General features: G+C 43.6%; 5 protein-coding genes across 8 annotated transcripts; 4 read left to right on the top strand and 1 right to left on the bottom strand.

Annotated features, from left to right (window-relative positions):
- Positions 1 to 148: 148 nt before the first annotated feature.
- On the top strand, positions 149 to 2,053 carry LOC134010491 (microfibril-associated glycoprotein 4-like). Of its 2 annotated transcripts, none has more exons than XM_062450057.1 (5): positions 149 to 280; positions 378 to 524; positions 706 to 802; positions 932 to 1,099; positions 1,197 to 2,053. In XM_062450057.1, exons 1-5 carry the CDS (start codon positions 275 to 277, stop codon positions 1,442 to 1,444), a joined length of 666 nt encoding a protein of 221 aa, XP_062306041.1. In that variant the 5' UTR covers positions 149 to 274; the 3' UTR covers positions 1,445 to 2,053. The 2 variants fall into 2 exon arrangements, with proteins under 2 accessions (XP_062306041.1, XP_062306038.1); XM_062450054.1 differs by having other exon boundaries at positions 378 to 575.
- Positions 1,884 to 4,894, bottom strand: zmp:0000001048 (retinol dehydrogenase 8). Its single transcript, XM_062450048.1, has 7 exons — positions 4,767 to 4,894; positions 4,152 to 4,568; positions 3,856 to 4,017; positions 3,480 to 3,659; positions 3,226 to 3,319; positions 2,922 to 3,105; positions 1,884 to 2,819 (listed from the first exon to the last, which is right to left on the bottom strand). Exons 2-7 carry the CDS (start codon positions 4,246 to 4,248, stop codon positions 2,604 to 2,606), a joined length of 933 nt encoding a protein of 310 aa, XP_062306032.1. The 5' UTR covers positions 4,249 to 4,568; positions 4,767 to 4,894; the 3' UTR covers positions 1,884 to 2,603.
- Positions 4,895 to 5,533: 639 nt separating this feature from the next.
- On the top strand, positions 5,534 to 9,346 carry shfl (shiftless antiviral inhibitor of ribosomal frameshifting). Its single transcript, XM_062450047.1, has 9 exons — positions 5,534 to 5,678; positions 6,066 to 6,201; positions 6,325 to 6,374; positions 6,567 to 6,632; positions 6,887 to 6,928; positions 7,066 to 7,221; positions 7,398 to 7,501; positions 7,582 to 7,739; positions 8,534 to 9,346. The coding sequence occupies exons 1-9, from the start codon at positions 5,661 to 5,663 to the stop codon at positions 8,767 to 8,769; spliced, it is 966 nt and encodes a 321-aa protein (XP_062306031.1). The 5' UTR covers positions 5,534 to 5,660; the 3' UTR covers positions 8,770 to 9,346.
- A 1,189-nt stretch (positions 9,347 to 10,535) lies between these two features.
- On the top strand, positions 10,536 to 18,795 carry soul5 (heme-binding protein soul5). Of its 3 annotated transcripts, none has more exons than XM_062450059.1 (7): positions 10,536 to 10,649; positions 17,043 to 17,102; positions 17,614 to 17,698; positions 17,820 to 17,940; positions 18,034 to 18,173; positions 18,248 to 18,411; positions 18,522 to 18,795. In XM_062450059.1, coding segments are annotated over exons 1-7 (666 nt in total). In that variant the 5' UTR covers positions 10,536 to 10,647; the 3' UTR covers positions 18,616 to 18,795. The 3 variants fall into 3 exon arrangements, with proteins under 3 accessions (XP_062306043.1, XP_062306044.1, XP_062306042.1); XM_062450060.1 differs by lacking the exons at positions 17,043 to 17,102; positions 17,614 to 17,698; positions 17,820 to 17,940; ... (1 more) ...; positions 18,248 to 18,411; positions 18,522 to 18,795 and adding exons at positions 10,908 to 10,967; positions 11,539 to 11,620; positions 11,710 to 11,830; ... (1 more) ...; positions 13,189 to 13,352; positions 13,500 to 14,096 and having other exon boundaries at positions 10,544 to 10,649; XM_062450058.1 differs by lacking the exon at positions 10,536 to 10,649 and adding an exon at positions 16,566 to 16,686 and having other exon boundaries at positions 18,522 to 18,793.
- A 1,464-nt stretch (positions 18,796 to 20,259) lies between these two features.
- On the top strand, positions 20,260 to 24,769 carry nr5a5 (nuclear receptor subfamily 5, group A, member 5). The gene is made up of 7 exons (XM_062449849.1): positions 20,260 to 20,377; positions 21,248 to 21,363; positions 21,676 to 21,817; positions 22,586 to 23,370; positions 23,555 to 23,674; positions 23,809 to 23,956; positions 24,139 to 24,769. Exons 1-7 carry the CDS (start codon positions 20,284 to 20,286, stop codon positions 24,384 to 24,386), a joined length of 1,653 nt encoding a protein of 550 aa, XP_062305833.1. The 5' UTR covers positions 20,260 to 20,283; the 3' UTR covers positions 24,387 to 24,769.
- Positions 24,770 to 25,001: the final 232 nt, after the last annotated feature.

The following is a 25,001-nucleotide window of genomic DNA, read 5'->3' as shown; positions in this document are numbered from 1 at the left end:
TGCATTAACTGCAAAGAGTTCATTATTCTTGTCTAATAACATTTAGGTAAATTATTTATTTTGTTCTGTTATTCCCATTAAAGTCAATGATGTATTTTACAGTCTGCCTCTGGGGTTTGCACAGTAAACATGTTGACCATGTTGCAGAACAACATGCCCTTTTAAGGCAGAAAACTGGGAGCTCCAGTTAACAGGTTATCATTCACTCGCTCAAATACTTGTCTTTTCCCGGAGCCAAGAAGGATCTAGATCTTGTTCATAGTTTTGCTGAAAAATGAAGGTGAGATTGGCTGGTGAATGACAGGTTGAGTCTAGAAGAGAATTTTCAAGGAAGGATTTAGGATTTCAGCGAAGGATTTGTGCTTGCTTGTTTGTAGGTCTTTGTGGTCCTGGTTGCACTGCTCCCAGTCGCAGTGAGCTCACCGCCTTTCCTACCAGTGGATTGTGCTGACGTGTACAGCAGCGGCTTCGGCTCCAGTGGAGTGTATACCATCTACCCTGCCGGACCAACTTCCCCTGTCCAGGTTTACTGTGACATGGGCTGTGTGGATGAACCAGATGGGGGTAGATGGACGGTGTGTGTTGGGGGTCCATTGTATGTTGTTCTGGTGTGGTTCTTAATGTCTTCTAAGGGTTGATACAGGATATGTGACGGTGATGCAGTGGAGAAACCTTCCTCTTATGTCGACCATCTGTCTATCCCAGGTGATCCAGAGGAGAAAGGATGGGACCGTTAACTTCTACCGAAAATGGGATCAGTACAAGAGTGGGTTTGGGCAAGCATCTGGAGAGTACTGGTTGGGTAAGAATATAAAGCGCTAGGCTAGTTTCTGTGTTGGGTTCCTGAAGGAGAGTTGTTAAAAGTGGTGTGTGTGTGTAAACTATATCCACCCCTGTATGCGTCTGTCGTCAAGTCGCTGTCTGTCGCCAGGGCTAGAGAACGTCCACCTCCTCACTCTGAGGAAGACGTACAAGCTGAGGGTGGACATGGAGGACTTTGAGGGAGCTAAGGTCCATGTCCAGTACTCCTCCTTCTCTGTCGGGCCGGAAAACGACGGATACCAACTGTACCTTAGTGGCTTCACAGACGGAGGAGCCGGTGAGTTGCACTTCTCGCCTCGACCCGTCACGTGTTTTTACATTTGAGATCAGGACATCTCATCTTAAACCAATTCCACTTTTGTTTGCAATTTCAGGGAATTCCATGACTGCAGACAGCGGGAAGAAGTTTTCCACCTTTGACAAAGACCAAGATCATTCCAGTTCCACCAACTGTGCTAAACAGTATTTAGGTGGATGGTGGTATGGGGAGTGCCACAGTGTGAATCCTAATGGTCAGTATTTGTGGGGAAGCTCTATCTATGGGTTAGGGATTAACTGGGTGTCCTGGAAAGGATATCAATATTCACTGAAAGCCATTGAGATGAAAATAAGACCTGTGTAATATATGAACTGTGGTGTAATATCCTCTGACACTCTCCTTCTTTCGATATTGTTTTGCACAGATCAGTACTCATATAATCGTGTTGACAAATTTCGTTTTAGACGTTTTCTTCTTACCCTGATGTGCTGACAACATGAAATTGCTTAGTTCGTCATTACATCCTGCTTGTTACAATATGTTATCATTGGTATTGCATTACCATAGGTGATGGCTATTATATCCATTATCCAGTATATAGGTAGTCTGTATGTTCTATCTATAAGCAGATACTGGTATGCTTTCAGAATACCCATGGTGAAATCATCTTATTTGAATATTTCCATCATCCACCATGTACAGTACTGCTTATTTTACACGGTGATGCTTGATCCTTTATGTGTCCAATGTTCCTTGTCAAAGGATTTATATTGTATATCCATTGATGAAGTAACAAAACAAATATGTTTGTCTTGTGTTTATTCAAGTATTGTTAACGTATGCAGTAATTCAGTTCAAACACAATAATAATGATTCAGAAATCGAAATGTACAATTACAGGTGTGTAAGCATATCCAGCTATCTGACAGACAGGGCTGAACAGGTGCAGTTAGAGCAGGCAGTCCGGTCAGTCTAGAGACACACTGGCACTGCCAATGAGGTTCACCTGAAGAAAACATCACAGTTTAGAGCATAGTCTGGAGTGACATACTTTTGGGAATTTACTTTTTATACACTTAATCAGGGGTGAAGGTTTTGTTTTAAATGTGGGTTTATAACCGAGGATGCGGCCAATAAATATAATGTTCTTAATAAAAGCCTGCCCTAATAAAAGGGTGTTACAATTTCCAATGTCCCACACATATATTATGAAACATACACCCCTGTGTTTAATGTACAAACAGCTCAAGGCAAATGATTGGGTTTCACACAAAAACATAACTGAATAGAACCTCATGTGTCCCTGACATTTGCGCCTATCATTCAGTCCTATCTACTGTACTCTCCAATCCTGGTGTAGGCATTATGAGTCAGAGGTTCTGAGTGAAGAGGAACCCAGGACTAACAGTAAGGAGTACCCCCCCCACACACACACACACACACACTCCACCAGAATCTTAAAAGCCCATTGATTCTGTCTTTACTCACACCATCCCTCCAGGGGTTTCAATGTGACTGTCCTTCATATGGAACCTTTCCCCATTCTCTTCTGTAGCATACGCAGCACCCCCAGACTGGCATTGAACACACGGTCATGTTTGAAGAGCATCTTGTAGAAGGTGTCCAGAGGCAGGCGGCCCGTGGGGTCAGCCTGCTTCAGGGCAGTCATGGGCACGTATAGACGGTTGGTTTGGTGGCGAAGTGGAGGATCCTTGGCTGTGATCACTTTCAGCGTTTGCTGCAAGAAATGAGCTGAGCTGAGCCACGCGTCTAGCAATTCAGCTCTGGTACCCGTTTTTTTACAAACCATGAATATGAGGCGTTTCCTAAACAAACTCACCTCGGCTATGTCCTCCGGGGTCTGGCCTAGGGAGGCGAAGACCTTCCTGGAGTACGGTAGGTATATCTGGCGGAAGATTCTGGCAGTCTCCTCGTCTGTCCCTGACAGGTCCATCTTCTCGGCGTCCTCATACACCTTCCTCTCAAACTCTGTCACCACCGGCCCCGGCTCCACTAGAGTCATTCTCGGGACGAGAGAGGAAGGGAGACACAGACAGACCACCTGTGTTTAAAATGGTGATATAGTGTACTTCAACTGTTCTTGTCCTACTGCAGTGATCAGGTGTCTTTCTCAGCGTACTCACTTGATATTAAACTTCATGACTTGAACAGCTAGACTCTCACAAAATCCCTCCACCGCAAATTTTGAAGCCGAGTAGACGTCATTGAAGAGCAGACCTACGTGTAAGACACCAAATAAATTGCGGCACGTTAGACTTTTCTCAAAAATGCAGTGTAAATGAGGACAGGCAACCCCGTCAAGCCATCCCATTCTCTACTGAATGTTTTGTGACATGACTGTTGACGGTTAAGTGGTAACGCCGCCTGGCTGACCCACCCTGAATCCCCATGACACTGCTCATCGCAACAATATGTCCGCTCTGCCTTTTCTTCATGTCGGGCAGCACCTCCTTCACCAGACGCGCCAGACCAAAGAAGTTGGTGTTGAAGAGGTCCTGCATGGACTCCACACTCTGACACTCCAGAGGCCCGATCATCCCCACGCCAGCATTGTTCACTGGGAAGGTCAAACCATCATCGGTATCACACACTACTCATTCTGAGGTTAGGTTCCTTAACGCGTGACTGTCATAGGACGACGTAATAATCGAGTGGAATACGTTTGAGAGAATTTAAAGAGGGACTTTTTCATCCCATACACACAGATCGTGACGATGTTGAGGGTGTGGCGACAGAGACGGGGGTTTACTTACCGAGCACGTCCACCAGTCTGTCCGGCAGGCTGTTGACGCACTCTCTGATGGAGTCTTCACAGCAGGCGTCCAGTTGTCTGATCTCCAGGGTCCTGTTCAGAGCCTTGCCGGCCGCCCGCTCCAGGGCCTCCCTCTTCCCCAGGTCCCTCATGGTGGCCACCACTGACCCACATCCACAGCTGGTTAACTTGATCATCGGATCCACCATGGATCCGTGTTTTTACACACAGATCAGTGTATTTACACACAAAATTCGAAGAATCTGTTCAGTATTCAAGGTTTGTGGAGTGTCTGACCTTTGAACCTCCTGAGATCATCCCTGGCCAGTCGGACAGCCACAGCTAGGCCGATGCCAGAGGAGCACCCTGTCACCAGAACCTTCCTGGTCCCCATGGATACCGGACAACAGCCACAGATGGATCTTGAGTGCAACAGGAAGATGTTGCAAACACTGACTTATTGTTTTTTCAGACTTTTCCTAGATGTGGTGGTCTTTGATGAACTATGTGGCCATGTTGTAGTTGGTATGCTTTGACTTTGATACAGTAACTTACTGTGTCTAAGGGCCATGGCCTCTATGTGAAGCAGAGCTTTTGTTTCAAGCTTAAGAGGCCATAATCCTATTTGACTGTCCCAGGAACGCTTTGGCTGCAGTGGTTACAGCCAGACTGACCTGGGGTTGCAATGCTTGTCCCACTTCATTTAACTGTCAACTGACATTAATGCTATGATTTTTTTAATGAAACAAGTTTCTCTTGTGATCAATGCAGCCTCAGAATTATTATGCAAGTATCTTACATAAATGTTGCATCAATTGGATATAGGCTATAGCCTACTCTCTAGTTATATCTAATATAACAACGTTAACTGTCTTGTGTCTGAGCAATAGAGAAGTTTCAAAATGTACCTACTTAGTTAGAATGCAGGCTGCCCGAGGCTAGACATCGACTTCCCACATTTCGATTTTAGCGTCCACTCCAACACATTCTTATTTACACATTCAATTCCAAAAAGCTACTAACCTGTAAAAATGTTTTACTCTTCACAGTCCCTTCAGCTAAACAATAGGTGGCTGAGCGGTGAGGGAATCGGGCTAGTAATCCGAAGGTTGCCAGTTCGATTCCCGGTCATGCCAACTGACGTTGTGTCCTTGGGCAAAGCACTTCACCCTACTTGCCTCGGGGGGAATGTCCCTGTATTTCCTGTAAGTCGCTCTGGATAAGAGCGTCTGCTAAATGACTAAATGTAAATGTAATCAGTCACATCACGATACACCCTGCAATGACCAACAGTGACCTAAATGGGTCATAGTTACACTGTGTCCAATGGGGTGCGGGAGTTGTAGTCCCTTGCCGACAAATGCGCAAAGGACAGGATTACGCATACTGGTGATTACTGGTCAGTTTGTGTGTGCTGGTAGACAGGGCGAGCAGCGGAGCAGGGTCTCGTTTTTAGAGAAAACCTGTCAATCTAGACAATGAAAAATAGACCTAATGTATCTCTGTAAATCAAGGAAATAATAACTATATAGATGTACGTGTGTGTATGTGTGTGTGTGTGTGTGTGTGTGTGTGTGTGTGTGAACTCGCGTTACTGCAATTATCATGGCTGGTTATGATTTCCCTCTAGTGGCAAAGAGCAATCCGTGCACTTTAGGGCCACCGTAGATACCAAAACGAAAGTTAATAATCCACCAATAACAGGAAATAGGAGTCAAACTAAAGTCTACAGCACGAAACGCAAATATTGCTATTAGTGTTGAAACATTCGATAAGCATCCTTTCGATCTCAAAAAGGGAAATAAAATGAATGTTGAGGTTGAGGTAGGCTACACAATTATTATTCTAGCTTTTATATCACGTTTGATAGTCCCGACTATTTATTCTGTCACTTTGCTCGCATGACGCGTCTTTTGAGCCAATTTAGTTATAGGGCAAATACTAAATGTACCGTTATTGTGAGCCTACTATCCAAATTAATTATCAATCAAATTGTTATTTATGAATTAAAACTATAGATATGGTATCGTTATAGGATACACATTTTTTGTCTTTGGTTTTTACTGGTGCAGAGAAATAGACAACACTATAGGACATGCCCGCTCGCAATTTGGCTGCTGTAGTGTGGAATCCTTGGAGTGAAACGGTTACTCAGTTGTTTTCAAACTTGGTTACCACATCATAACTAACTTGTCTGTTTTGTTAACAAAGCTGGAAAAAAATGTCAGACGATTCAGAGAGAAGTTTCATGGCAAGGTTGCCATTGACAAGGCAACAATACTAATGAGGCGATATCTAAACAACCATCACATGGTCACCATGGAGGTGATTCTGATGAAGGATAGAGGTACATTGTTCCATTAATTTTCCATTCGTTTTTTTTTAACACAGTGATGTTTGTAACCTTACTTACAATTTCTAAGGGCCGACAGCCTCTTGATATATTGCATTTGTTTTTGTGTCTGTGCAGACCTGGATGATGAAGATAGACGATGCCTACACAAAGACCTGGCTGTCAAGGTAGTTGATTATATGTATATGTGTGTGTGTGTGTTTGTGTGTGTGTGAATGTGTGTGTGTGTGTTTGAGGTGTGTGAGTGTGTGTGTTGTCTTACTTGTAGGTGCATCAGGACAATGTCTGTTTAAATAATTTGTTTAAACATTGTCATGTAGTTTGGGCGCAACCTGACTCCTCATTGGCCTCCTCTGTAGAATGTCGTTGAGAGGCTCACAGCAGAGGAGCGACAACAAGCCCCGCCCCTGGTTCCACCTGCACAGGTTGGATTATGTAGGCGGATACAGGCTGATATAGGCGGATATATGGAATGTATATAACACAGGCAGGGACACCCAGTGTTTATAATTCAAGATCGGAATTCACTTTTTGCCTGATACTTCACAATACACCAATAAAATACCAATAAAATCACACATCAATAATTACATCGTTGAAAGGGGGATAGGATAAAAGATTCTCTGGTAGGGGAAATGTTGTTCACTACTGTATTTCATTCTAAATATGTAAACTTCAGACCCGAGCTGACAGACGACCCAAGGAGGACGAGGACATAAAGGTTCGTCATCCATGGCCATGTTTCCCAAGTATTTACACCGTTTTTCTTTGCAGTCGAGAAACGCCTTAATACACCACCATAAAATACGCAAAAAACTACAGCTGAAGAGACCGCGTGTGTGTTTTTGAATCTGTCAGGAACTGGGCCAGCGTTTACAGGTCCTGCCTCTCACGGAGAAGAACAAGCGCATGTTTGACAACGCTCAGCGGAACCTTACCCCCTCTGCCGTGCACCAGTTTGCCTGTCAGGCCTGCGACAAGGACTGGTGGCGTCGCGTGCCCCTGAGGAAGAGGGTATTGCACCCACCTTGCGTTCACTGCCCTCCACTCAGCCCCAGTAACACGCTCACACTTCAGATCACGTTCCACGGCATGCATCTGTATATAGCATCGGTTTCGTGAGTGGGTATTATTTGTGGAAATGATTCGGTTGATTCACTCTTCAATCTCGGTCTTCGTCATCCATCCAGGTATCTCGATGTCATCTGTGCAAGCAGAAGTACGACCCTGTCCCTCAAAATAGAATGTGGGGTATTGGGCAGTTCAACTGCCTCGTCTGCGCTCGTGTCTTCAGGTAGAAGCTGTCCCATGACTGTTCCCATGGGTTATTACACATGTACATCTCTCATTGACCAGATGTTGTTTCTCTCCAAGGGGATTTGGCCGCATGGATCTGGGCTCTCCGTGCTACAGGTGCAGATCTCTGGTGATCCCGACTGAAATCCTGCCTCCACTCCAGGGAGGGGTAGGAGAGCCTGGCAAGACACGGAACCCACACAGCTGCCTTGCTGAGGACTGCTACAACAGACAAGGTTATACACGGGCATACACACATACACACATAGACACATACACACATAGACACATAGACACATACACACATACACACATAGACACATACACACATAGACACATAGACACATACACACATAGACACATAGACACATACACACATACACACATAGACACATAGACACATAGACACATACACACATACACACATAGACACTCACAAGATTACACAGTAAGGGGTAACCCACCCCCAACCCCCTCCACCCCCCAACACCCCGATAAGGGGTTTACTCAAAACCTTTGTGGAAACTGATTACATCAAACTATTTCAGTAATCTAATCTCTTGAGTACATTCTGAAAAGACTGTTCATTGAATTAATTCATAGATCTACGTCTGTCTACATTATTATTTACTTTAAGAAATTGCGTTGGATTACCCAAATAGTCATCTGTTTCCACAAAAGTTATGAGAATTCTGAAATGGGGGTTTACAGTGCATACTCAAGCAGCTTTGGATGAAAACAAAATAAATGTAGGGTTAGGACTATAACCCCAACCCTAACACATACACACACAAGGTTATGCACTCACATTCAAACACGCACATACTGTACACACTCACATTGATGGAAAACAGTGGATTGCTTTACAGTAGTTTGTTTATGCCTCCACAATCCCACAAAACATCATTGTGCATGGTATACAATACTCTAGAACTCATTGACATCATAGACACGTTTGAAACCAAATCACCAAGAGGTGACATCGTTCCCGCCAGCCTGATCAGTGACGGCCTGGTCCCTGCTCCCCCAGAACCCCATGTCCCAGGGACAGAGTGTGTGCACCCACGAAGTCGCCAGGTCAACAGGAAGCCCAGGGTGGTGAACCCGAGCCCTTCCCACGACAGCTCCGGATCCACGGTCAATACGTGTCTTAGCCAGGGCAGCCTGGACAACCTGTACGACCTCATCATGGACGACATCAAGGAGGAGAGCAACGACGAGAGCCGAGGAGGCCGCTCTCATGGCAGTGGCAGCAACAGCAGCTGAAGCAGATCTTATTGATCTGATCTGATTGATCTTATTGATCCCAGAGGTGCCCTGTGTTTCAATTGGTTCGAGGGGAAACCAATGCTATCTCCTTCTCAACCATTGACCTAAAAGCTGAAAATCCTAAACATTTTATTGCTTGACTTTCCTTTTGGTGTCAAATCAAAAGGAAAACGCGACAATCAATTTTGTCCAATGATGGGAAATACCGTCCCTTTTAACTTAAGTGATTCTTTTTTCATTGTGCTGCTTCTATAAACTAGTACATCTGAATGTCTTCACAATGCCTCACTCACCCAAAGTTTAAAATCAACGTTGTGTTCAACCAACAGTCGTGCCTAAGGTTCCAGAAGTGTTGTTCGGTACACATGGTCTCGTACGTTGTCATGTGAGAGAATCAGAACTGATCTTTCGTGAGATCGTGTTGTACTTTCCCATAGTCCTGCACTAACAGAAAGTACATGTTCAACTGTTCCAGCCGTATTCTGTCAGCCCTGCTCAAGTTTCTTTCCACATTCATTTTAATTTGAAGCTTAACAACATTCATTAAAAGCTTTCTTTTCGGTTGTGAATTACATGACGTGTCAAGTATCCTATGATTTTCTTTATAGAGTATGCAGCTGTAACCAAACACTGGCAATCAAGGGCTATACAATACATAAACAGTCAAGGTCAAGGTGTGTGGAAGACCAGGAGAAGATGACCAGGTCATCAACAGACACAAAATCACACTTTCATAACTGCAGCTGATCAGATTGTCTCTGAAGTTCTGTATCAGGTTCCTATTTCCATGGCGCCTGTAGGTGTGGTGGACTAGATCCATTGTCCCTATTCACAACAGAATTCATTACAAGGATTTAAGATCTAGGGACCACCAGAACAACGCATGAAAACCTTTTTAGAACATGTATCGTGAGACCTGTGGTAATCCAAAGCAGGAAATTGAACCTTCACGTGCACACCCTCTTACTGTATTTCCTTTGGTGGAGAATCCTTTGTTACTGCTAGACAACAAAGAATGTCTAATCCCAAGGAAGTCATTGAAGATTAAATTACATTCAGTACTGTGAAGCATAGTGGTTTTCGGACAAATGTCTCCAAAAAATGTTTGTCATAAGATAGATGACAATTTAAGATACTTACCTGCAGTAAATCGTTGATGTAAATCAAGGCATGGCATTGTTGTCTCCAGCTGTGACACAAAATTTAATTTCTACCATGATTTAATTTACAGCCGACCAGATTTGGGGGATTACAGTGATCTTTGGTTGAACTGCTGTGTTTCCCTGGTGTGATTTCTGAATGTGATTTAATTTTCTGAAGCTGACATTTCTGTAATGATATGTGTTGTGTGAGTGTGAGTTTGTAGGCTACCAGATGAGACCAATTTAAGATCTTTAAGATTTGTGGTGCTCGTACTGAACATCAAACTGTAGGTTTACATAAGAGACATTTTCTTTTGTGGTTCCCCTGGAACAGAACAATCCCAGTTATGGTCATCGGCCATTGAGGTCTTGATGATATTATTGTAAATGGTTGTCCCTTTAGTGAATTTACAATACAAACAGATCTGATTTGTTCTAAAGGTGAAACTTCACTTACAAAACAGCAGCCTCACAACTATCAAACTTGTTTCACACACTCTCTCTCTCCCAACTCTGCAGGGTCTTTTATTAACACTGTCCATGTCACATTTTTCAACTTGGTACACAAAGACTCTTTCGTAAGATAGTCATTTGTTCAGGGTGTGTCTCACAGGTTTGGGGAGGGGCCAATGTTACTTTCATTTAAATAGTGGCTCTAGTCCAACCATTCTGACACTTCTGAGGGTTCTGTAAACATTTAACTATTTTAACAAACACAACAATCTTCGTCAAAATGTAAGTAGAAACTTGAGTTTAGTGTGGATTTAAATATTTTAAAGCTATCTTTGTGTGAAATGTTTTGATTTACTTTGGTACAATGTTAAAAGATGGATGATGTCTCTAGAAATGTGCAAACGGTACTGTATATCTTAAATGCAATCCTTTTGGTAAAAACAATCAACAGCATTTATTTTCTACATCAGAATTGAGTTAAATGGGTGATTCATTCTGGTTCCTGTGATGACACTGAACTTCATTGTGTTTGTGTGTCAGGGTTTTTCTTGCAGGGTTCGCTGGCTTGCTGCTGGTGTTGACAGTAGAGGCCAGGGTTGGGTAAGCTGGTACTTACTTGTGCTTTAACCCTCGTGCTGCCTTCGGGTCACATGACCCAAAGGTTCATAACGAACCATCGTTGTGTTTACCCAATTTTACCCAATACAAAAACAAATACAAATAATTTTCTTTTAACCATTCCAATGTGGGGGGTCTGAGACAGCCCGACAGTTAAAATAAAATGCTTCACTTTGTTTTTGTATGAGGTAAATTTGTCACAATACGACGGTGGGTCACAATGACTGATGGGTCAGAATGACCCGAAGATAACACAAGGGTTAAGTACACACCAGGGGGGTATTCCAGAAAGCAGGTTATGAGACATAGGCTACCCTGGGTAAGTTAACTCCCCAGCTGACACCTAGCATTGCAGCAACATTGCCAGTAAGTTGCTGTGACATTGTGCGTCAGTTGGAGAGTTAATTTACCCGGTGATGTCGCATAAACTGCTTTCTGGAATACCTCCCAGGACCACACTTCTGACATGATTTGCTTAATTCTGCATTGTATTCTTAACTTTTTTTTTGCAGTTTTCATGTCATTCAGTTAGATCTTTTGTCTTTTTTTTCAGGAACTCCTCTGAGTCAGGCTTCTGTACTGAGACTAAAGAATGTCTTCTGTATGACCTGGTTTGTGAAAATGAAGGCTATGAGGTGAGTCCGGAGCTACAGTAGAAATTAAGAAGTCATTGAGTCAAAGTAGGAAGTACATTTCCACTCAACAAAACACTGAACCCACTCAGGTGCGTCACTATGAACCCACCAAATGGGTGACGACAGAGCAGGATTCCTACTTTATGGAAATGGCACTCGGAACCCTCTTCAGAAGACTCTTCAAATACATCAATGGGTCCAATGAGGCTGGTGCGTGTGTGCATTTCTGTGTGCAGAAATGAGTGTAATCAACACAATCTTCCCATACAATATTGATCTACATGTACCTAAAATGTTCAACATTGTCTTGACATGATTCCTTTCCCAACAGGTGTGAAAATTGACATGACAGCCCCTGTGATTATCACAATGCAGGAAAAGAAGAGTATGTGGAAAGTATCCACCTACACCATGAGTTTCCTGCTGCCGTCTGCCCACCAGAGTGCTCCTCCCAAACCAACTGATGACAAAGTAACTGATGTGGCATCCTAGGGGGATAGGTATAACTCAGTGGTAGAGGTTCATCACCATTGTGTGTCACTGATCATTTTCATCCTAAACACACTGAAAAAAGAATGAGGGGAAAATTATGAGATTAAGTGTAGTGTAATGTAAGTAACAGACTTTCCCTTGGTTTGTTTACTGGCTAAGGCAGTGTTGACAATAATACCATTGAATAAATAGCATAAATGAATAGGGGAACTCAGACCAGTTTAGGTTTTGGATTTATTTTGTCCTCTTAATGACAGTAGATGACATGTTTGATACAGTATCATCCGCTTGCTGTAGACCAGGGTTCCCCAATTTGATTTCCAAAAGGGCCAAATTTGGTCAGGCATGCCAAGCCAAGGGCCAACATGTTTTTTTGGGGGAGACAGTTTCATGCGCGGATGTTACTTCTATTATGATTTTATAATTATTAGTAGTGGTGTTGGGAGTCACAGTCACACAAGAGAAACATTTACTCTTGAAACAAAATGTGTCCAAAACCGACTATTTAATTAGGCCGCTGGAGCGAATAAATGCCGCTGGAGCATATTCTGTGCAAACAGTCAGCAAACACAACAAACAGCTGTTCCATGTCGGTTCGGTCACAGGACGAGTCTATTGCTAGTGAGAATGCTTCTGTTTTCCTCAAATCGGAGACTAGACTGGAAAAACACTCCTCAGCTAAAACTTCGACTCTTCTGGTTGCCGTGTTAGCCGACAGCGGAACTTGCAACGGAACAGCTCAACAAGCTTCTCTTATCTTTTTCTTGGTTTAAAACTTAGGCGAATGGCTTCTTAGCTCTTGCAAGCTTCCAAGAAACGTGTAACGAGGCAGCTGTTGCGCTCTCTTGTGCCGATGTTGTTTTACACATAATCAAAACCGAGTGCTTGTATGATGTTAAAATGATGTTTTTCTGGATAGTTTGCATTCAAACTGGCAGCATGAATAGAGTTAAAGCTGTCAGCGTGGGCCAGACATTTGGCTCTTGCGGGCCGGATCTGGCCCGCGGGCCGCTAATTGGGGATGGCTGACGTCTGTGTTGTAACTTTGAGATCCGGATGACTCCTTTCCTCTCCAGGTGTTTTTCACAGACATGCCAGACATGAACGTGTACGTGAGGAGCTATGGGGGGTGGATGATGTCCCTGTCATCCAAGATCCAATCCAACCTCCTGTCCAAAGAGCTGGACAATCTCGGGGCCACGTACAACAAAGACTTCCACTACGCTGTGGGATATGACAGGTGAGAAAGTCAACATTTTCCAAATGTGTGCCTCCAATTCATTTCACAGAAATACTAAAGGCGTATGTGTGTATGTGAATGCATTTGTGTGGGTGCGCTCGTGTGTGTGTGTGTGTGTGTGTGTGTGTGTGTGTGTGTGTATTACAGCCCAATGAAGATTATGAACAGGCACAATGAAGTCTGGTATGTGGTTGAAGGGGAGCCAATGTGCCCTGCTCCTGAGGACCCAACCTCCGTCTGAGCTTCTTTTTCTTAACAGATCAAGCTGTCAGTTTGGACACACTGTCAACAACAGTGTTGGACAAGTAGTCTTGATACTGTGGCATATTATCCCCAACCAATATATAAACGACCATGTTAGATAAACACTTTTTTAAATTCATAATTTTGTCTAATGTGAATGTCGCACATTTGATCTCAAAATTATTTTACTCTGTTAAAGTAGATGCACTGTTGTGCAAGTGAATTACAAGTAAATGTCATTGCCTACAGTACAACGACAGCACTTCAAAATGTGTTGTCAAATCAACTGTATGTTAAACAGTCAAGACAGAATTGTTCCAGAATTGTTTCAGCATTCTGATTGAAAATTTAGAATGGAGTTATGTGTACTTTGCTCTGAAGGAAAATTAAATCTTTAAATCTTTCAAACTATTTAGACAGTGCCAGCTCAGGTTTGTTTCTGTGCTGTCTATCATGTGAACCAAAGCCTTCTGTTTGTCAGATTCACTTCTATAGTCTTTGTAGACTAATATACCCCTGTAACTATACACAGTCAATCCAGGGTTATTATAATGAATAAACTGTATCTTTCTCACTTCCAATAATTTCTGAAACCAACACATGAACACATCAGAAAAATGACAACCACAAGACAATGACCAACTTATCAACAGAGACAAAGTCACACTTTCATGCTTGCAGCTGATCAAAAAGGCTATTGTTCTAAATCAGGGCCCCGTTTCCACGGTACCTTCTGCCACGATTGGATGTCAGCTGGGCCTCTCTCCACAACTCCACCTTCTATTCATTCATTTCTTTTCTCATTCTTTTGTTTATACATTTAATCCGTCCTTTAGTCAAATTAACAAATGGACCCAGTTAATTCAATTGTGTGCAGTATAGTGAGACTTGGGGACAAAGCAGGAATCTCAACCTTCACATGCACACGGGTAACAACTGATAAAAAGCAAATGAATAGTATTCATGTGAGAGAAAATTATATCATTGTGTAGCACTCTTAGTAACAGCAGTATCTTCTCCCAGCCAGTTTATGGGCTAGGCTGCAGGAGAGAAACTAAGGAGGGGGAGGGCATGTGGAACAATGTGGTTGGAGTCGTATTTGTTTGTTCAATACCTAGGCTATTACTGTTCTTTTCATTTTGGACAATGTTTAGGTTTTGTTTGCTAAATTATGCTGAGAATAACTACCACTTTAAGAAAACTCTACGGGAGAAGGGGTGCTCCCCAGGGTAAATCTGGTCAAATCTCTGCAGCTAGAACAAATAGTTTTGCAAGGTCCATACCAAGGACATATGCCAAGTTTAAGCAGATGTTGTGTTTGGTCTATTTGTTTGTTTTAGTGTTATCAACCCTTGACCTCCATGTTTTCACTTCTTCTAATTCTTTTCTATGCCCGACGCTGTCCTGCATCATTTTGCTTGCAAGGCCAACCTCACGCACCACGTATTTCCTCCTTTTGTGAATCATTATTGCTACTGAACATGGAGAAACCATGGAAGATAAATATCACTCAGTGAAATGGGATGGACGTTTTACACTGTCTCCAAGCAAAAACTGGTGTGGAAGATTATCAACAGAATCTTTTTTGATGAACTGATACTAGTAAGGGAGAGAGAAAAGAGAAGGAAGACAGAGTCAAGACTCACTCCAAGATGTTGTTGCAGTATATGGCTGATGTAAATCAAGGAATACATTTTATGTCCAGCTGTGACACAGAGTTTCATTTTAAGCATTAGTTATGCCCTACCCTACCAGACTCAAGGATTTACAATTATCCTTGGTTGAGCTATTGTGTTTCCCTGCTGTGTTTGCACAGTGTGCTGTCTGAAAGCCAGTCGTTTGTGCTGACCTTTCTGTGATGGAATAATCTATGTGTGAGCCCAGGACACAGGTCATTTAAAGCAGCATACACCATACAGGAAATATCTTGACCCGAGATTTGTGCCGAAAGCACTGAATGGGTCTCATGGGTTTACATGAGAGAAAAGATCATACAAGGTTTTTCCACTGAAGCTCAACCATCCAAGTTAGGCTGATCTCCCACTGAGCTCTGGAAAGAGTGGTCAGCTGTCCACACAACATGAAAGTCGGGTTAAATCTTGCTATCATGTTAGACTTCAAATCCAGCTGTGTTTGTGGCCATCCTAAGAGGGTAAACATTATAACAAAACTGGGAAACACCCCAAAAAACTATTTTTCCACCTTGCCAATAGACTATTTGTCCGTCTCCCTCAGGCAGGATGCTGCGCATCATCAGAACAACCACGTTAAAGAACAGGTTCTTCCCAGAAGCTGTCAGATTTTCCTTAGAACTGACCAACTGAACTTTTGTCCTAAAAGTTACATTGCATTGTATTACAATGCTGCTAATTTCTCAGTTTTTTTTGTATGTATCTATGTGTGTGTATGATTGGTTATCTGTATTTATTGTATTAATTTATGATGAGTAGTTTGTTTATTTATTTATTTGTGAGTGGTTTTAACTGGACCTCATTACCTAACTTCGTTCCAGCTCATGTACCATGTTTTGGAATGACAATAAAAATATCTTTATCCTTATCCTAAATTGACATTATCCGACAATGAAGGATTACTATGCAGTATCTAAACAGTCTAAACTTTCCTCAAGTTCTTTTCTCTTTTGGTACTGAGTGATATGGAAGGACAAGACAGATGAATATTTATATAATGTTAAAGTGTTGTCTTTGTAGTGAAGCCACAATGCAAACAGACCCTCGGGTGGTTTGTTCTAAAGGTGAAAATCTTCTCTTACGAAACAGCTGTCTCACACACGTGACCAAACTTGTTCCACATTCTCTCGCCCAGCTCTGCAGGATTGTCTACTAAAACTGACAATGTCACATAATTCAACTTGGCTCAAAAAAAACTAATAGATCCCCCTTTGATTCTGCTTATCAAAGGCGGTCACTTGTTAAGGGCATGTGTTATAAGTTTGGAGGAGGGACCAGTGCTACTTTTGTAACCCAAGTCATTTAAATAGTGGCTCTGCTCCATCCATTCTGTACACTTTCTTGAGGTGCTGCACACTTTTGACTGTTTGGACAAACACAACTGCATTCTTCATAAAAATGTAAGTAGAATTGGGAGTTGAATCTTTGCATCAAATGTTTTGGTTTCTGTACAGCTATTGTTAAATGAGGGATAATGTCTCCATAAATGTTTATACATCTGAAGTGCTTTTCTTGTACATGTGGTGATCACAGTGAAGTAATAAGAAATATAAGTACATTTACATTTGGTAGTGTATAACCTTGTTGTTACAATAATGCCTTAGTTATAGTAATATCCCTACAGTGTGGCATTGGTAGTGATTCAGTCTGTTGATGTACTAAGGGTGAATTTCCTCTGTGAATGATTGTGTGTGTGTGGTTTTTTTTGTGTGTTGCGTGTGCCTGTATATGCCTGTGCCTGTGTATATGGTGTCAGGGTCTTTCTTGCAGGGTTGGCTGGCTTGCTGCTGGTGTTGACAGTAGAAGCCAAAATTGGGTAAGTTATAACTTACCATCAGCAAACATCAGGATCACTGTGATTATATCACCCAACCAAAGGGACGTGTATCCCTTCACCTTTTCTGTGATTATATTACTTAAATTGTGTAGTTTAAAGGCAGGGTAGGTATGTTTTGCAAAACTAGAAATTTGGCTTGAGTTTGAAAGTATCCAACCCCAAATATCTCACCACCTCCATTCAAAGCCACTCCCCCAAAACACTGATGCACTGCATTTGGTCCAAACGCAAGGATTGGTGGTGTTAATTACAGTCCTGCAACCTCCACATATACCATATTTATTTTATTTGAATGTCATAACATTTGATTTATTGATTGCTACCAGGGTGTGAAGTTCATTTCAACAAATATGACAACCAAAAAATGCTTCTCAAAAACATTACCGACCCTGGCTTTAACAATATGGACACATGTGGATTGTATACAGTTTGTGTCAATTGAGAATTAATAATCCTTAAAAGCCAATCTGTTTGGCAAATGTCTTTTCAGGAACTCAGATCTACCGACAAGCTTCTGTACTGAGACTAAAGAATGTCTTCTGTACGATCTGGTTTGTGAGAGTGACGGCTATGAGGTGAGCCTGCTGCTACAGTGGAAATTAGGAAGTAATTGTGTTCATTTCCTCTGAACCCACTCTTGTGCTGTACACTATTTGTACCAATCACCTAGGGACAGTGTTTGTGATTGTCTTCCAGGTGCGTCACTATGAACCCGCCAAATGGGTGACAACAGAGGAGAAATCCTACATCATGGAAGTCGCAATGACAACAGCCTTTGGAAGACTCTTCAAATACATCACTGGCTCAAATGAGGCTGGTGTGTGTGTGTGCATGAGTGCGTGCGTACGTTACCCAATTTTAACAAGTATTAATTAAGTTTTGTCTTAAGATGATTTTTTACCCCCAACAGGTATAGAAATTGACATGACAGGTCCAGTGATTATCAAAACAGAAGAGACAGGCAATTTGTGGGACCCGACCACCTACACCATGAGTTTCCTGTTGCCATCTGCCCACCAAAGTGCTCCTCCCAAACCAACTGATGAAACGGTAGAAGCAGAGATCACTCAGTGTTTGTATATTTCTTCTCCCCCGACTGACTCCATTGATCCTTCCTTTTGCAGGTGTTCTTCACAGACATGCCGGACATGAAAGTGTACGTGAGGAGCTATGGGGGGTGGATGTTGTTCGTGTCCGACAAGCTCCACTCTCACCTTCTGTCCACAAAGCTGGACAATGTCGGGGCCACTTACAACAAAAACTATCATTACGCTGTGGGATATGACAGGTGAGGAAATGTTCTTGTCAAAATGTCCTCCTATTAGTTCTATTTGATACTGTAACATTTAGTGTGTGTGTGTGTGTTTACATATGTGTGTGTGTGCGTGTGTGTTACAGCCCAAGGAAATTTGTGAACAGGCACAATGAGGTCTGGTATGTGGCTGAAGGAGAACCAGTGTGCTCATCTCCTGAGACCACAACCTCCCCTTGAACACAGTCCTCATAAGAGATCAAGCTTCTAGATTCAAGCTTCAAGCTTCAAGATTCTTTCGTAGAAACGTGTTACCAGCGTGAAAATATGAAGCACCTGAAAGGGAAAGACACGTTTATCACATTGCGCAAAACGAAAATGTCATGTATCCAACTACGTCCAATAAAATACGTATTATTATGACTTCATGGAGTTTTGATGTGTGATTGCCCAAACGTGGTAAACTGTATACAGTGTACTGAATGAACAGGAGCAGGATGATAATAATAGTATGTCTTTTTAATGTGACTTTTAATGTGACTATGTTCTCATCATAGAATATTTCCATAAAATAAGACCTTCTCTGAGACAGAGAATGAACACAGGGACTAAAACGTTCTTCAGCTTCACATCAACATTCAAAATCAGTTGAGTGGTTAAAGGGGAGTCATCTGTTTACTTGGGATCACTTTAGTACGATTATTCATTACTTTTATTAACCAAATCTTTATCGGTCATTTTCATCCCACTTACACAATCTTAGTTGCCAGAGTACTGTAACTATGTGGAGAAAAATACTTTTGTCACAGTTTCCAGTTATCTTTTCAAGTGCCAAGTTTTGGGTTGTGCCACCAGATGGCAGTACAAGGCATCGCTCCAACACAAACAAAGTGGTGCTGTGATAGAGTTCTGTATTGAAGTGAGTTCAGAAGAATTGTATCCAGAAATCTGCACATGTTTTCTTTCAGTTACCGAAGTACTTCACCTTTCCTTTCAATGTCATTCGATGTAATTATCATCACATGCAATAGAATGGAAGCGGTCTATTCGTTCATGAATGCCATAATGCACATGCAGTCTGATGACGAGCTGGTGATATAACCAATCACCCTTGGACTGGGTTATCTGCTTTGGCGTCAGTGAGCTCCTAATTGAGGCTACCTGTACTTAGGACAGCTGATGGGTGTGGCATTATCTGGTTCCATCTGTGGGTTGACATAGAGTGAAAGATAAGATAAGGCAAATGTGGTGTCACTATATTCTGTTAATCTATAAAAGTATTCGGGTTACCAAGTGAATAACTTTCAGTATTGGTTGTGTGTACAGTGATTTGATAGTTGTAGGACACATTCTTGTTGAGGTGAATCCATTTGTTATAACATTCAGTAATTATCTGGGTTGCTTTGCTCCAGGTCTACGAGATCCGAGTGTGAATGGGAGTTGTAATAATGGACTGCTGTCTCCAGTGAGCTCTTATCTTATCAGTGATGTTCCAGGATGACTGCTTATTACTGTACTGATTTCACAGCCTGTATGTCTATTTAGGATTCCAGCAGGCCTCTCTCCCTCTCCCCCCCCCCCCCCCCCCCCCCTCTCTCTCTCTCTCTCTCTCTCTCTCTCTCTCTCTCTCTCTCTCTCTCTCTCTCTCTCTCTCTCTCTCTCTCTCTCTCTCTCTCTCTCTCTCTCTCTCTCTCTCTCTCTCTCTCTCTCTTCCTCTGGCTGGGCTGGGTGGGAGTGCCAGTCAGGAGTGGGTTTATGACCTTAACAATGGACCAAAGTCCACCTGGGCGCATCAGCAGAGCATCGGTCCACAAGGGCTGCCTGCCCTCCTGTCTGCCTCTGTCTCTCTCCCCGTCTCTGTCCAGGCTCCTGCTCAGGCTCCTGCCCCTGCACCCCCTTAGCCCCGGAATGGACCTGTCTGGGTACCCGTCGGAGCACCCCCAGCTCCACTACCATGCTGATTGCTCCCAGGACATGCTATCCTTGGTGGGATCTTCAACAGGTGAGTGGTGAACTTGTGTGTACCTCAGGGGTATGGCGCCTGCTCCTTTAGACTCTCGAGTTTGAGATCTTTGTTTGCGGGGGGGCCTCGCTCCGAAATAATCGGTTGCCATAAAGGGAGGAGGGCCGCCGTGATTTTCGAAAGACCTGGATGTTTGAATTGTGTGCTTGACGTCAGAATGAGGTGATTTGTTTTGTTCAATGAACACCCACCATGATAATGAGGTCAAAACAAGGTTGACAGATCGATCTGAAGTAAATACAGAATCTGAGGAGATGTGTCAAATTCTGATCAGAAGATACATTGATTTATGGTCTGCGTGCAATGCTATTGACAGATTACATTAAAGTCTAGTGACAGACCCTTGACCGTGTGACATTATGTAAGGCTGATGCCCCAGATTACGGTTTAGGCAATCAATCGTTGTGATAAAATCTTGTGCGCAACTTCCTGGCTGACCTGCACACTACTTCTTGTCCACCAGTCATAAACCTTGCTATCAAGTCACATGAACCAATGAAAGGACAGTACAAAAGCATGTATCACAAACTACTGAGTTTATGTTTAGGAAAATTGTGTTTGGGCTGACCTACTTTCCTGACTTGATCGTTGTTGCACTCAATGTTCATAGCATAATGCTAGCCTAGATGGTAACATTATGTGTGCTCTCGAAAAACAACAAACACTATCCATAATTAGGTTAAGACTGGTGTCTGTACACCAGAATCCAATTACAACATTTCTTTGAAATTCAATCAAAGCATTTGGGTAGAGCCTTGGGTTTAGAAGGGAGAGAGAGAGAGAGAGAGGAAGTGTTGAAAGTGTCATTGGTCATCCATGCAACCCTGGAATGATGTGATCCTCTCCCAGGCCAGGAGCTGAAGACAGAGCCTGAGACGAGGCCAGACCAGGAGGAGAGATGCCCTGTGTGTGGAGACAGAGTGTCGGGATACCATTACGGCCTGCTCACTTGTGAGAGCTGCAAGGTAGGCCATGCTGGGGCGCACAGAGGGAGAGAGAGAGGAGAGAGAGAGAGAGAGAGAGAGAGGAGAGAGAGAGAGAGAGAGAGAGAGAGGGAGGGAGAGAGAGAGAGAGAGAGAGAGAGAGAGAGAGAGAGAGAGAGAGAGAGAGAGAGAGAGAGAGAGAAAGCTGTTATCATGTTCAGCATATATTTCTTCTTCCCTAACATCGGCACACACCCCAACAGATGACATGCGCGTCGCGTTATTCTGTCGCTCTCCATTCCTCGGCCTCTCTCATCCTCTGTCTGTCTCTCTCACATGTCCATCTCCTCGCAGGGCTTCTTCAAGCGTTCCGTGCAGAATAACAAGCACTACACCTGTGCAGAGAGACAGAGTTGCCCTATGAACCCCTCCCAGAGGAAGCGCTGCCCCTACTGCCGCTTGCAGAAGTGCCTGGCTGTGGGCATGAAGAGAGAAGGTAAGGCTCACCTGCATATGATGTATGTACACATGCGTCGTGTACATGTAAACATGAGGCACCTATAGTGGGGGTCAGATGACTGAGGGGTTAGGGAATCCGGCTATTAATCAGAAGGTTACCGGTTCGATTCCCGGCCATGCAAAATGCCGTTGTGTCCCTGGGCCAGGCATTTCACCCTACTTGCCTCGGGGGGAATGTCCCTGTACTTACTGTAAGTCGCTCTGGATAAGAGCATCTGCTAAATATGTAAACGTAGTTCCACAGCTACAATTTGCACACTCCATTGCTTCCAAAACAACACATTTCTCATATTATCTGATTTGTGATTTGTGTCAAAGCCCCCAGGACAGGTGTAGAGATCTATTCTGCTCAATTGCAACATACCCTACATGCCATTGACGTCTATTTTCTGTTCCCATCTAACTTATCTGCTAACTCATAAACCAGTGAAAGTGCATTCTGCTGTAAATGGGTCCACATTTAAATCTTGCTGTAAATGTGGTAAAAGGTTTGCTTCAGAGTGGGATTCTTTAGCGTTGAAGAAATCAACTGCTCCAACAACTGAAAACGTGCCAAATGGAAAACAAAAGTTTACTTTATTAGAAAAAGTTCAATAAGTGTGTGAATAAATGGGTTTAATAATTAGAAAGTCAAAATCAAAATAACAATTTATCATTTGATTTAGAATGAAGGAATTTTAGGTCTAACATTGAGCTATGAGAAGATATAACTATGGGCTGGTGATTTGGTTCTCTGTCCCCCCAGCTGTAAGGGCAGACCGTATGAGAGGAGGCAGGAACAAGTTTGGCCCTCTGTATCGACGGGACAGGCAGATGAAACAGCAGAGAGTTCACCACCATCCAAACACTGCCCCTTGCAGGATCAAACTGGAAGGTACACAGACACACCTGGTGGGTGCGGGTGTACACACACCTTCCGCTCCAAGTGAACAGGATCACTGTGTGATTGGTCATCACAGGATGACCAATCACACATCCTTCCCACTTACGTCTGACCCCTTCTACCAATCCCAGAGCTATGCCCCTACCATGGTCCAATCAGATCTCCCCATGATTTTGGACTGTACCATGAGCAGAGAAAGGGCCCTGGCTCCTCCTTCTCTGTCCTACCCCGGACTCTACCACCGGCCCTATTATGGCTACCACCAGCAGAAAGGGGAGATGCCAGTCTCTGCAGCCCCTCCAACATCTCCCGCACCGAACAATTCCCTGACACCCCTCACCACACCGACAACGACCCCGAGTTCAACACCGAGCTCCACGCCGTGTTCGACCCCTGCTCCAACTTCAACTCCCACCCCTACTGCGACCCTCAGCACCGCCTCTAGCCTTCTCCTCCGGCTGCTAGACGGGGAGCCAGATGAGGCCCAGTTGTGTGCCAAGGTCCTGGCCAGCCTGCAGAGAGAACAAGCCAGCCGAGGGAAGCACGACTGCCTCAACACCTTCAGTATCATGTGCAAAATGGCCGACCAGACTCTCTTTGGTCTGGTGGAGTGGGCCCGCAACAGCCCTCTCTTTAAGGAGCTTAAGGTAACACGATCGTGACCTACAAACCTAGACCATGAAAATGTGCAGAGTTCAGTTATACTTATATAAGCAAATCCTAACATTCTATAGTTTCATCAGGCGTGATTCGCACAGCTCAAACAGCAGTGTTTTTTTAAGTGTGATGCGTGGCGTACAGGTGTAGACACGGGTGTTCTGACTGGTGCAGGTGGAGGACCAGATGGTTTTGCTGCAGAGTTGCTGGAGTGAACTGCTAGTACTGGACCACATGTGTAGACAAGTGACCTACAGCAGAGAGGGCTGCATCTACCTGGTCACTAGACAACAGGTAACTAATGCAACCTGTGCTTATCATACACCTGGAGCTAATGGCAAGACTTCTGAGATACATATATTTACATATGTATACATATTATTGTGTGGGTACCAGCAGTGACCAGATATCCCTTGTCTCCGCTGCAGATTGAGGTATCGACGGTTCTCTCTCAGGCTGGGGCTACTCTGAGCAGTTTGGTGTCCAGGACTCAGGACCTGGTGTTTAAACTCAAGGCACTCCAACTGGATAGACAGGAGTTTGTGTGTCTCAAATACCTGGTGCTCTTCAACCCTGGTGAGTCTTAACCTCTGGGAAAATGGGGTTTGTTGCTCTAGCTGAAGCGTGGATGAAATGATCGTCAGGAAAAAACAGTTCTTAAAATCCCGCTCAGATGTGTTTGTGTAGGAGAAAGTCCGAAGGGTGAGTTTGTTTTGCGTCTACTGCCGTGGTCCTGAGACGCGTCTGTCACGTTGCAGATGTGAAGTCTGTGCAGGAGCGCAGGCAGGTGGAGCAGACCCAGGAGAGGGTGAACCGGGCCCTGATGGAGCACACCCTGCACGCCCACCCCGGACACTCAGACAAGTTTGGCCAGCTTCTCCTCCGGCTCCCCGAGGTGCGGAGCATCAGCCTGCAGGTGGAGGAGTACCTTTACCAGCGCCACCTGCTGGGCGATCTGCCTTGCAACTCCCTGCTGACAGAGATGCTGCACGCCAAGCACAGCTGAGGGGGCGGTTCTTTTCGTCCTCTGCCTCCGCCTCCAGAGACTTCCTCTTTACTCCGTTTCCCCCCTCCAGCCTTCCCTACGCCGGATGATGAAACATGACCTTGGAGTAGTCCTTCAATGCTGCATTTTAGCTCGGTTGACAGTATTAACTGATGGCCCCAATTTCAGTGATCCATTTTGCGATTGTATTTTCAGTCGCAACCAAAACAAATATGCTACTGATGTTTGAGACAACTTGGTGAATCCGACCACTGCCATAATCTGCATCATCTCCCATCCTTCCCGCCATACATTTATATAAGAGAGTCATTTTCTCAAAGCTGCACACATATATTAAGACACAGCTATTTGAAATGAAGCAGGATTGCATGTGTGATCATTGACCTATGCACTTTTTTTAAAGCTCTCTCTTGTAAGTTGCTTTGGATAAAAGCGTCTGCTAAATGACTAAATGTTCCAATTACCAAGTTGGTGAGTATAAATAAAATGTTTCCATTTGAAGCGTGTCCCCACAATCAACAGATTGATGTGTTTGACCTTTCACATGTTCTGTAATCACACAACATGAGGCCAAAATAACATCCTATGCGAGAGATGGTCATGCTAAACTATAAA

Source organism: Osmerus eperlanus, chromosome 2 (genome assembly GCF_963692335.1).
Source record: "Osmerus eperlanus chromosome 2, fOsmEpe2.1, whole genome shotgun sequence".
NCBI classification, from domain to species: domain Eukaryota; kingdom Metazoa; phylum Chordata; class Actinopteri; order Osmeriformes; family Osmeridae; genus Osmerus; species Osmerus eperlanus.
This window is presented reverse-complemented; position numbering and strand designations above follow the sequence as displayed.